Source organism: Zingiber officinale, chromosome 4B (assembly GCF_018446385.1).
Source record: "Zingiber officinale cultivar Zhangliang chromosome 4B, Zo_v1.1, whole genome shotgun sequence".
In the NCBI taxonomy this organism is placed as follows: domain Eukaryota; kingdom Viridiplantae; phylum Streptophyta; class Magnoliopsida; order Zingiberales; family Zingiberaceae; genus Zingiber; species Zingiber officinale.
In genome coordinates this window covers 54,589,590-54,601,632 of record NC_055993.1, presented here as the reverse complement: position 1 = coordinate 54,601,632, position 12,043 = coordinate 54,589,590, and the positions used below count along the sequence as shown (strand labels likewise).

At 37.7% G+C, this 12,043-nt stretch overlaps 1 protein-coding gene across 1 annotated transcript; it reads right to left on the bottom strand.

Moving 5' to 3' along the window:
• Positions 1-8,036: 8,036 nt before the first annotated feature.
• LOC121978260 lies at positions 8,037-10,898 on the bottom strand. The gene is made up of 5 exons (XM_042530628.1): positions 9,579-10,898; positions 9,102-9,250; positions 8,513-8,675; positions 8,431-8,446; positions 8,037-8,233 (listed from the first exon to the last, which is right to left on the bottom strand). The coding sequence occupies exons 1-5, from the start codon at positions 10,896-10,898 to the stop codon at positions 8,037-8,039; spliced, it is 1,845 nt and encodes a 614-aa protein (XP_042386562.1).
• Between the last annotated feature and the right edge of the window lie 1,145 nt (positions 10,899-12,043).

Here is a 12,043-nt window from a genome sequence, read left to right as displayed (position 1 = left end):
TCAATATCAGACATTCAAAAAACTTAGGTATCAGCTATATTGTGTCTTGTGTCTTTTAATTGCATTTCGTATATATTGTGTAATTAAATCTTTAATTATATATCAGTGATATTTATTATTTGATAAATCTTTAATCTAGATCAATTCATTGTTAAAGACTTCTGTTGCTGCTTCATTTTTTTTACTTAGGTCATGGCTTTTGCTAGCCAGAACTGTTACTTGTATAGGTCGCATTAATAAACGTCCATTCTTTTAACCCAGAACTATTCTGGGGTCCCAAACCTATCCTTAGTTAATCCAGCTTGTCCTCGGGTTTATGTTTTCAGAGCATACCATTGTTTCTGAGCCTGCCATTGGTTGAGCTGGGTTAAACTCAAATGATGGAGTTACGCTGAGGAAACGTTTGATTAGGTTACAAATAACTAAATCATAGTTGAAGGTCCAGTTATAGAAATGCTGGTGGTTCTAATTAAATAAGGTATCACATTTAGTGAATACACCATATTAAATTGGATAGTGTCCACAGCATATTTGGCTATAGTACAATAGACAACCCAAAGCTTCCAAATACTGTGTTAAATTTGTTAAAGAAACCATCCTTACTAAATCCCAAAAATTTGTTTAGTTGGAGCCAATAAACTAGTTTGAATCTCTGCTAGGGATACTCAAAGCAGAGTAGCAAACAGAACATTTGAGTCCTAAATTTAAAGGCATTGGACATGATATAAAAGAATTATCATAGAGATATTATGTTTTATACCTTCTATCTGTATGAGACATATTGTCTTATATAAAATTCTGCAGCATTTGTGGATGTTTCTCCAGAAGAACTATTTCACAATGAACGTTCCTTTATGAATGAGGTATCAAAGGCAAGCCCAATGGAGACGCAATCAGCTAAGGAAGTAAGTATGCAATGCTAGTAATAAGCTATGTTGTATTTCAGTATTATTGTTAATTTATTGCTGAATTATTATCTTGTGCCTATTGAAGATACAAACGAATGGAACTGTAAAACAGAATGCAAGTTCTTCAACCGAACAACCTGATTATCGTAAGTGACATTGGATGATTTTTTTTGTTTTGTTTTTCATGTATACATTTATTTATACATTTTCCTGCTATCTACTGCACATTGGAGAAGTTGTGGTTCAGTTCATGTCTTACACTTTTTTTTTCTTTTACAATCAGAATTTTCTTGGAGAGTGCCATTTTCTCACGCTTGTATAAGTTTTCTATTGAAACTGTCATCATATATGGTAGTGGAAAATTATGAAATGCATCTGCACAAGAGCTTATTTAAAATGCTCCAGTTAATCGTATCCTTTTGACTTCCTAGTAAAATATATTTGATTTGTGAGTAATAGTTTCTCCAGCTTATTAATTTTCACTGCTGCTTATTAGTGACTTCTTATCAATCTGATTTAAAATTCTACAAGCTTTCTTTAGGAAGTTGGCAATTTTCCACTATTGGTTAAATTCATATTCAAAACGTTTCATTTTAGCTTTCTTTCTGCAAATACTGTATGCATTTTAGAATGGAGAAATACTGTATGCATTTAGAATGGAGAAATTGCAAGCTTTCTCTGCATATTAGAAATTGCACAGTTTGAAGAATGCAATTTAGAAACTGCATGCATTTTAGAATGCAGTTTGAAGAAACGTTGTCTTTCTGCAAGCCAAGTTTTCTTTCTACAAGCTTTATTTATGCAGTTTGAAGAAACGTTGCATTTCTTCAACCACGGTGCTTTTTGCAAGAAAGCGTTTGCAGAGAAGAAAGTGTTTCATTTCTGCAAGCTTTCTTTCTGCAGTTTGAAGAAACGTTGCATTTCTACAAGCTTTCTTTCTTTTCGCAAGCATTTCATTTCTGAGTAATGAGTTTTGGTTCATTTATAGAAAATAGCTAGTAGAAGTAATTTTTTGTTTATATTTCAGGCCAATTGTTCAATCTGTTCAAAGCTCACAAAGATCCTAGATAAAATCCAATTGCTTATTCCTGTAATAGATTGAGAAAGACAAGCTACTTCTTCAGTATTGTGGTAGTAATTATTGTACTGTTTTGTCCCGTTAGCCGATAATATTTTTTGAGTGTAGCTAGTAGAAGTAAACAGATTGTTGGCTTAGAGGTCGGCTAGTTATTTTGTGCTCTTTTGTTTTATATGTGAATATCACTATCTACTTTAAAATAGAATTAGTGTTAATTTTGATATTTACTAGCTTCTCATGTAATTAAATACTAATATTACTTCAATGTCAGAATTCTATTATTTTGGTATGAGTTTGAAATCATTAGCTGAGTTGATTATATGTAAAATTCGAATCTAGACATGGTAAAAAAAATAATAGTTCCGTAAATATAAAAATAATGATTTTTAAATAATTTTTTTTTATTTTTTTCTTTAAAACGATAACGCTTTTAAAGCGTTGCAAAAAGTGTTGTCTTTGTAAAAAAAATGTTGGTTGCTACTCGGAAAACCTATAGGTTCCACTATACAAAAATTTTGTACAAAGGTCTGAACCTTTTCCTAGCTACCATGTGTTCTTTTAAATTAAATTTTGGATCGCCTGCGGAACTTAACACGTTTGATCCAAAACTTAATCTATTTGTTCTTTTAGGTTTTGACTTGGATCTCCTGCGGAACTTAACACGTTCGACCCAAGTCTCCTTAAGTTATTAATTCCATTAAATATTAATTTCCATAATTGGTTTCCATTACTGACGTGGCGAGGCACATGGCCTTCTTGGATATGGGAGCAACCACCACCGACTAGACAAAACCTTTTATAGAAATCTAATATTTATTTTCCTAAAATAACTTTAGGTTAACCGAAGAGAACAATCAAATCACAAGGAAAAGAAAAAAAACAAAAGAACACAACATCGAAAAACATATTCGAAATTCTAGAACATAAGCCTCTTGTATTTGGTATTATTTCCATAAATAACTAGCATGATGCGGAAAGAAAAATTACTAGTTATACCTTGTAGAAAAACCTCTTGATCTTCTACCGTATTCCTCTTCTAACCTCGGACGTTTTGTGGGCAACAATCTTCCGAGATGAGAAACCACCAACCACCTTCTTCTCCTCCTAGCTAGGTTCGGCCACAAAGAAAGAAGCTTCACCAAGGAAGAAAATCAAAACACCAACCAAGCTCCAAGAGATGCTAGCTTCTTCTCCTTCTTCTTCTTCTTCTCCAAGTAGTATCCGGCCACCACAAGAGCTCCAAGGGAAGAGAGGGGTTCGGCCACCACAAGAGGAAGAGAAGGAAAGGATGGTCGGCCACACCAAGGAACAAAAGAGGGAGAGAAAATAATAGAGGTTGTATCTCATGAAGGCACCCTCACCCCTTCTTTTATATTCCTTGGCCTAGGCAAATTAGGAAATTTAATTACAATAAAATTTCCTTAATTTCCTTGACATGATTTAATTGAGAAAAATAAAATAAAATTTCCCCAATTGAATTCAAGTGGTCGACCATTACATGAAGAACAAATTGGACAAGTTTCAATCAACAATTAAAACTTCCTAATTTGTTTCCGGAAATTTAAAAAAATAAAATTTCTCTTCAAATATCTCTTCATGGTTGATAAAAGGAAATTTCTATAATTTTAATTTTATCAACATGTGAATAATTTTAAAGAGAAAATAAAATATCTCACCAATCTACAAATAAGGAAAGAGATCTAATCTCTTTCTTTAATCTTTTGTAGATCTTTTATAAGAGAGATATTTTAATTTAAATTCTCTTTAATAAATTATTGTTTTCACATAATAAAAATTAAAATTAAAATTCCTTTTTAATTTAATTTGGCCGACCCCCACTAGCTTGGGTTCAAGCTAGGGCCGGCCACCCAATTTTATACCTAGTCCGGCCCTAGCTTGGTTCCCAAGCTAGCTTGGCCGGCCCCCTATTGGTGGGTATAGTACTCTATAAATAAGAGGCTACGATAGGGACCGAGAGGAGGAATTGGTTTTGGTCTCCCGATAAAATTAAGCATCCCGTGTTCGCCCCGAACACACAACTTAATTTTATCAATAATAATTCATTCCACTAGAGAACTATTATTGAACTACCGCACCAATCCCAAATTACATTTTTGGGCTCCTTCTTATTATGAGCGTGTTAGTCTCCCTGTGTTTAAGATATCGAATGTCCACTAATTAAGTGAGTTACTGACAACTCATTTAATTAATATCTAAGTCCAAGAGTAGTACCACTCAACCTTATCGTCATGTCAGACTAAGTCCACTTGCAGGGTTTAACATGACAATCCTTATGAGCTCCTCTTGGGGACATTATCAACCTAGTATCTCTAGGACACAGTTTCCTTCTATAATCAACAACACACACTATAAGTGATATCATTTCCCAACTTATCGGGCTTATTGATTCATCGAACTAAATCTCACCCATTGATAAATTAAAGAAATAAATATCAAATATATATGTTTGTTATTATATTAGGATTAAGAGCACACACTTCCATAATAACTGAGGTTTTTGTTCCTTTATAAAGTCAGTATAAAAGAAACAACCTCAAATGGTCCTACTCAATACACTCTAAGTGTACTAGTGTAATTATACAGTCAAGATAAACTGATACCTAATTACACTACGACCTTCTAATGATTTGTTCCTTTCCATTTTGGTTGTGAGCTACTGTTTATAATTTATAAGGTACTGATAACATTATCTTCTGCATGTGACACCACATGCTATGTTATCTACAATATAAATTAATTGAACAACTACAAACAAATGTAGATAATTTGACCAAATGTGATTCTTTATTCAAAACAAATGTTTACAAAAGCTTAGGCTTTCAGTATACACTCCAACAAAAACAACAACGCTTTTAAAGCGTTGTAATAGTGTTGTCTTTGCAAAACATGACTACACTTTTAAAGCGTTGCAAAAGCATTGTCTTTTCTACAAAAAACAACGCTTTAAAAGCGTTGCAAACACGTTGTCTTTGCATAAACCGACAACGCTTTTAAAGCGTTGCAAAAGTGTTGTCTTCGCTACAAACAACAACGCTTTAAAAGCGTTGTCATTGAGCAGACTTTTAACAACAGTGCCCTTAACAACGCTTTTTGAGGCAGAAAGACAAGCTTTAAAAGCATTGTCTATTAGCTTTTTTCTTGTAGTGAAAAGCCATTGGGTGAAAATAGGTCTATAATAGAAAAAGAGGGACAGAGGGGAAGGTGGAAACTTTCAAAGCAAACCTTGTTGAAAAAGGGAAACCTTTTACCGGTAGCCATGCTTAAGTCTATCCGGATTCTTTTATCTATTGTTGCTCATATGGATTATGAGATTTGGCAAATGGATGTCAAGACTGTTTTCCTTAATAGAAGTCTTGAAGAAAGCATCCATATAAAGCAACCAGAAGGGTTCATTGCAAATGACAAAGAGCATCTAGTATGTAAGCCAAATCGGTCTATTTATGGACTGAAGCAAAGCTTCAAGGTCTTGGAACATCTAGTTTAATGAAGTAATCCAGTGTCCGGATAAGTCTTGCGTATACAAGATGTATGATGGAAACGTGGTGGTATTTCTTGTACTATACGTAGATGACATTTTTGGTAGTTGGAAACAATATCAAAGTGTTGTCAGAAGTAAGGGTATGATTGTCCAAGCAATTCGATATGAAGGACTTGGAAGAATGCGCGCATATTCTCGGGATCAAAGGGATCACAAGAAAACAATGTTGTGTTTATCCCGAGCTTCATTCTATCCTAGCTCGTTTTAGCATGCAAGACTCCAAGAAAGACTTTCTACTTTTCAGGCATGGTGATGCGAACCTCGACAAACAATGCCGCGAGACCCAGCAACAATAAGATTTGGAACTCAGTTCCGGGATCGTCCAAAGGAGGTTTTCGAAGGGGTGGAATATTGACCCGTTGATTATAGAGAATCAAGAACCAATATTATAACAAAATGGAGAATATCGACCCAATGGTTATAATAGAACCAAGAACCAATATTATAAGAGTGTTGAGAATTACAAGTGCTCACCCATAATCCTTGCAAAGTTGCTGAAGAACAACAAGGAGAAAAACTCTCTCAAGATATAATGTTCGCTGCCCTCTTTGATATCTACTCAAGACATTATATAGAACTAAAAATGGTAGTTTCCAAGGCATGGAAAGAGAAGATAATGAATGCAAGTCTTCATGCACACTCCCTCTAGCTATCCTCCATCTTTCCAAGGCATGGAAAGAGAAGATAATGAATGCAAGTCTTCATGCACACCCCCTCTAGCTGTCCTCCATCTTGGGAATTCGTACAAAATGTAGGTGGCATTAAATGGCACACCAATTCCAACTAGAATGGTTGGTTTTCCCACCTAACAATATACATTCTAGTATGGTATTTGACTAGGAACATGTTGCATCATGATATTCCATTCTTCCATAGCTGATTGGCCCATTTTAGGATCGACTTGTATGAAATTAATCATTCGGCATGGCATCGACTGTGACTCCATAGCCTGCCCTTCCAAGATATGAGATGTCAATGCTTGTACATCACATTGAACTTGCTTGACCTCTGCTTTCGTTATCGGCTCAGCTAGCACGTTCAAGTCCCCTTCATGCTCCTCTTGGTTCGAAATGTACATCTCGACTTGCAGTCTTGTCTCATTGGCTTGGAGCTGATATGGAGTTGTATCATTCCCCTCCTTCCTCAAATGGATTCATCCTCGAATCTGAAACAACAAAAGGGGAGAGATCAGAAATATTAAAGGTTGAACTCACTTGGTACTCACCTGGAAGATCCAATTTGTATGCATTGTTGTTGATTTTCTCCAGAACTTGAAATGGTCCATCACCATGTGGGTTCAGCTTGGATTGCCTTCGTTTCAGAAATTGCTCCTTTCGAAAATGAACCCAGACCCTGTCTCCAGATTGAAAAGTAATCGGCTTTCATCCCTTGTTGGCACGGGTTGCAATCTGCTCATTCCTCCTCAGCATGTGTTGCCTTGCCTTGTCATAGATCCTTTTCACCAAATCAGTCTTCGCTTGACCTTCAAGGCTAGCAATCTCATCCACAAGTCATGGGGAGTAAATCCAATGGAGTTAATGGATTAAAGCCATAGACAATCTCAAAAGCTGAATACTTAGTAGAAGAATGTGTATGCAATCTTTCCAAGCTTTCAAACTCTTCCCAATGGTAGAACGCAACAAATTTCCCAAGGTTCGATTAATGACCTCGGTTTGCCCATCAGTCTGTGGGTGACAAGTGGTAGAGAATAACAACTTTGTCCCAAGTTTTTCCCACAAGACTCACCAAAAATGGCTGAGGAACTTCGCATCCCGATCACTAACAATTTTCTAGGGACCCCATGCAAACGGACCACCTTCCTAAAGATTAAATTTGCCACATGTGTAGCATCATCAGTTTTATGGCAAGGGATAAAGTGTGTCATTTTCGAAAATCGGTCCACAACCACAAGAATACTATCTCGGCCATTCCTAGTCCTAGGCAAACCTAACACAAAATCCATTGACACATCAGTCCAAGGGTGGCTAGGCACAAGCAAAGGCATATAAAGTCCATGTGGTTGCACCTTAGACTTGGCTTTCTTACATGCAATGCACCTAATGCAAATCCTTTCAACATCTCTTTTCATATGAGGCCAGAAGAAATGTTCTTTCAAAATGTCCAAGGTTTTCACAGCTCCAAAATGTCCCATTAATCCACCCCCATGTGACTCCCTAACAAGCATCTCACGCATAGAACTTTAGGGAATGCAAAGTCTATTTTCTCAAAACAAGTAACCATCATGCATATAGAACTTATCAAATGCACCCTTTTCTCATGCTTTAAAGATATCAGCAAAGTCAACATCATTCACATACAATTCCTTCAGGTGCTCAAATCCAAGAAACTTTGACCCTAAGGTAGAGATAAGGGTGTACCTGCGTGATAAAGCATCTGCTACTACATTCACTTTTCCTTGCTTATATTGGATCACATAAGGAAACATTTCAATGAATTCAATCCAACAAGCATGTCTACGATTCAATTTACCTTAGCCTTTCAAATGCTTCAGTGACTCATGGTCTGTGTGAATGATGAACTCCTTGGACCACAAGTAATGTTGCCATGTCTCCAAAGCTCGCACCAATGCATAAAGCTCCTTGTCATATGTTGAGTAGTTCAACGCTGCACCATTGAGCTTCTCACTGAAGTAGGCAATTGGCCTCTTTTCTTGCATAAGAACAACACCTATACCAATACCAGAAGCATCACATTCGATTTCAAAAGCCTTAGAAAAATCTGGTAGAAGTAGTAAAGGAGCAGAGCTTAGCTTTTTTTTTAATGTGTTGAAAGCTTTCTCTTGTGCCTCTTCCCACTTAAATCCAATATTCTTCTTGATGATTTCCGTCAAAGGGGCAGCGATGGTGCTAAAATTTGGCACAAACCTCCTATAAAACCCGGCTAAACCATGAAAACTCCTTACTTCAATGATGGTGCTAGGGGTAGGCATTCCTTGATAGCTTTCACCTTCTCCTCATCAACTTCCACGCCTCTAGAACTGACAACAAATCCAAGAAAAACATCCCTATCTACGCAAAAGCTGCATTTCTTTAGGTTGGCAAACAATTTTTCATGCCTCAAAGCTTCAAGCACACATTTCAAATGATCAATATGGTCATGCAAACTCTTGCTATAGATCAGAATGTCATCAAAATAAACAACAACAAATTTTCCAATAAATGCACGCAGCACATGATTCATGAGACGCATAAATGTGCTAGGAGCATTCGTCAATCCAAATGGCATCACTAACCATTCATACAACCCCTGTTTTGTCTTAAAAGCTGTTTTCCACTCATCCTCTTCCTTAATTCGAATTTGATGATACCCACTCTTCAAATCAATCTTAGAAAACATAATGGATCCATGCAATTCATCAAGCATATCATCTAAGTGAGGAATAGGTTGATGATACCTTACCGTTATCTTGTTTACAGCTCGACAATCGACGCACATCGTCCAAGTCCCGTCTTTCTTTAGAACCAGCAGCACAGGCACAGCACAGGGACTCATGTTTTCACGAACATGTCCTTTGGTCAAAAGTTCTTCAACTTACCTTTGAAGCTCTTTGGTCTTTTCTGGACTACTTCGATAAGCTAGTCGGTTTGGAATGGAAGCTCCTGGAATGAAATCAATCTGATACTCGATTCCTCTTTTGGGTGGTAACCCAGGTGGCATATCCTCGGAAAAGACATCCTTGAAATCCTGCAAAAGAGACATCACAGCACTAGGCAAAGAAACATTATGGTCAGCCAAAGAAAGATAGGCCTCCTTGTATAGAAACAAGATCATCGGTCTATCAGAGTTAAATACACTTTTGATCTCTATTTATTTTGCATAGAAGTTCATTTTTCTTTCTTCTTTCTTTTTCACAAATGAATTCTCAATCTTTCCTTTTTTTCCTCTCTCTTTTTCCATTTTCAGTCCACCATCTTTTTTTCTCATTTTCACTCTCATTTTCTTTTTCTATCTCAGCCACACTTTTTCCTCTTACTGCAACGGACCTTTTGATCTGGAGCTATTCCTCAGATACTTGACGTGGTGTCAAAGGTGCAAGTGTAATGTTCCTATCATCCTTGCTGAAGCTGTAACGGTTCTTGTACCCATCATGTGTGGTCCGTCTATCAAATTGCCATGGCCTTCCAAGAAGAAAATGGCTAGCTTGCATGGGTACAACATCACACAAAACCTCATCCGTGTAGCTTCCAATCGTAAATGATATAAGGACCTGCTTGGTTACCTTTATCTCACCACTGTTATTGAGCCATTGGAGTCTATACGGCTTTCGATGCTTCAAGGTAGGTAGGTCAAACTTGTCCACCATTAACTTGCTTGCAACATTAACACAGCTGCCACCATCAATAATCAAACCGCATACCCGATCTTTCACATGGCAGCGGGTGTAGAAGATGTTCTCCCTTTGCAGCCCGTCATCATCCCCTTTGGCTTGCATATGAAGAGCTCTTAGCACAACAAGAGCTTGTCCATCAATAGCAAGCTCAACATCACTAGTATCTTCAACTGATGGAGTGGACTCATTTCCTTCATCTTCCTCTTCAGTTTCGATTTCCCCATTATCCAACATGATCATTGCTCGCTTGTTCGAGCATTTAGAAGCAATATGACCTGATCCTAAACAGCGAAAATATTTGATGTCACGATTTCTTTGAGGTTGAGAAGATGAATTACCCTTATCCTTGTTGCTAGATTGGGTCTTGGCCACACTCGTTTCGCCCTTCGATTTTGAAATTGCTTTCTCAGTTGGTTTTGATGATCCCCACTTCTGCTTCCAAGGACATGAACTCACAGTCTCATACTTGGAAGATGATCGCACTCCTTTCTTGAGTTGTCTTTCAACTTTTATTGCCATGTGCATCACATCGTCAAGATCCACATAGTGATACAGCTCAACAATATTGGCAATCTCACGGTTCAGGCCACAAATGAACTGAGCCATGGTCGCCTCTCGGTCCTCCTTAATGTTAGCCCGAATCAAGGCTATCTCCATCTCCTTGTTGTAGTCTTCCACAGTCATGGACCCCTGCTTCAGACTTTGCAATTTCAAATGTAAGTCCCGATAATAGTGAGATGGAACAAACCTTCTTCTCATAACGGCTTTCATGTCCTCCCATTTGTCGATGGGAAGCTCACGGTTCTGACATCTACTCAGGGTCAGCTGATCCCACCATACAATGGCATAGTCGGTGAAAGCCACCGCAGCAAGCTTCACTTTCTTCTCCTCCGAGTAATTGTGGCAATCGAATACCAGCTCAACTTTTCTTTCCCATTCAATATAAACATCAGGGTCATTTTTACCTTGAAATGGAGGAATAGACAGCTTGATGGTGCCCATGTTACGATCTACGACTTCCCTTTCTCGGTATTGCCTTTAAACATGCCTTGGCCTTCAGGTCTGATAGCCCTAGCCCTTCTCCAAGTAGCATTGGAGACCACTTCATTGCTCGCCCCATCATCATAGTCATCATCTGGGACATTTGGAGCAAAATGTGGCCATTGGTCGGGTCTCCGATGCCTAGGTAATGGCTCTTGCTGAAGTTGTTCGAGCTGATCCTCATGCCTATCCAGCCAATCTTGAATCTCATTGAACACGACATTCATGCGCTCAAATTATTGCTGCATAGCTCGCATGATCGTGGTCTGATCAGCCCCTCCTCCATCACTCAGATCAAGCCTGCCACTGTGCTCTCGAGACATAGTGAGCTGCAACTGAAATATTACGAACAAAGGAGGATCCTTACTCACTCCCTTATGTGTTTGCACTCAGTTGGATGTGACACAAACACTCGTGTTTCACTTTGAAAATTGAGTTCTCTCTGCTCACTTGTTTTCCTCCAAAAAGTTCTAGAGAAACTAAGCAAGTCAAAACAAGCAATCACTTATTCAACCCAACAAACTCAGAACACCGATTCTAGGCTAAGTTGGATCGAGGTTACGATGTCAATCAAGGAATGATGGAAGAAGATATGAAGCAAATAGAAATGATGATATGATGAAGCAAAATAGAATCGCTGATAAGATAAAGCAAATCAGTTTAAAGTAGCACAATGGAGATGGTAAACGGTGTTGAGAAAAAAATACAAATGGAATCATGGCAGCCACAGATGGCACAGGATGTATATCACGAGATGCAATCAAAGCAAATCAAATGATCTTTGTTCTTCCTTGTCTTTTCTGCTCCTCTTTTTTGTTTTGTTCTTCGCTTTTTTTTTGTTCTTCCCATTTTTTTTTTTACAACAAAACTAGAAAGTAGATGAAGATAACAAGATGAGTATGGACTGATTGAAATGATAAAAATATAAACACTAGGAAAGATAGATAAACTTGATTTGGATCTTGGCATTGATACCAAAGATGATGCGAACCTCGACGAACAATGTCGCGAGACCCAGCAACAATAAGATTTAGAACTCAGTTTTGGGATCATCCAAAGGAGGTTTTCGAAGGGATGGAATATTGACCCGTTGATTATAGAGAATC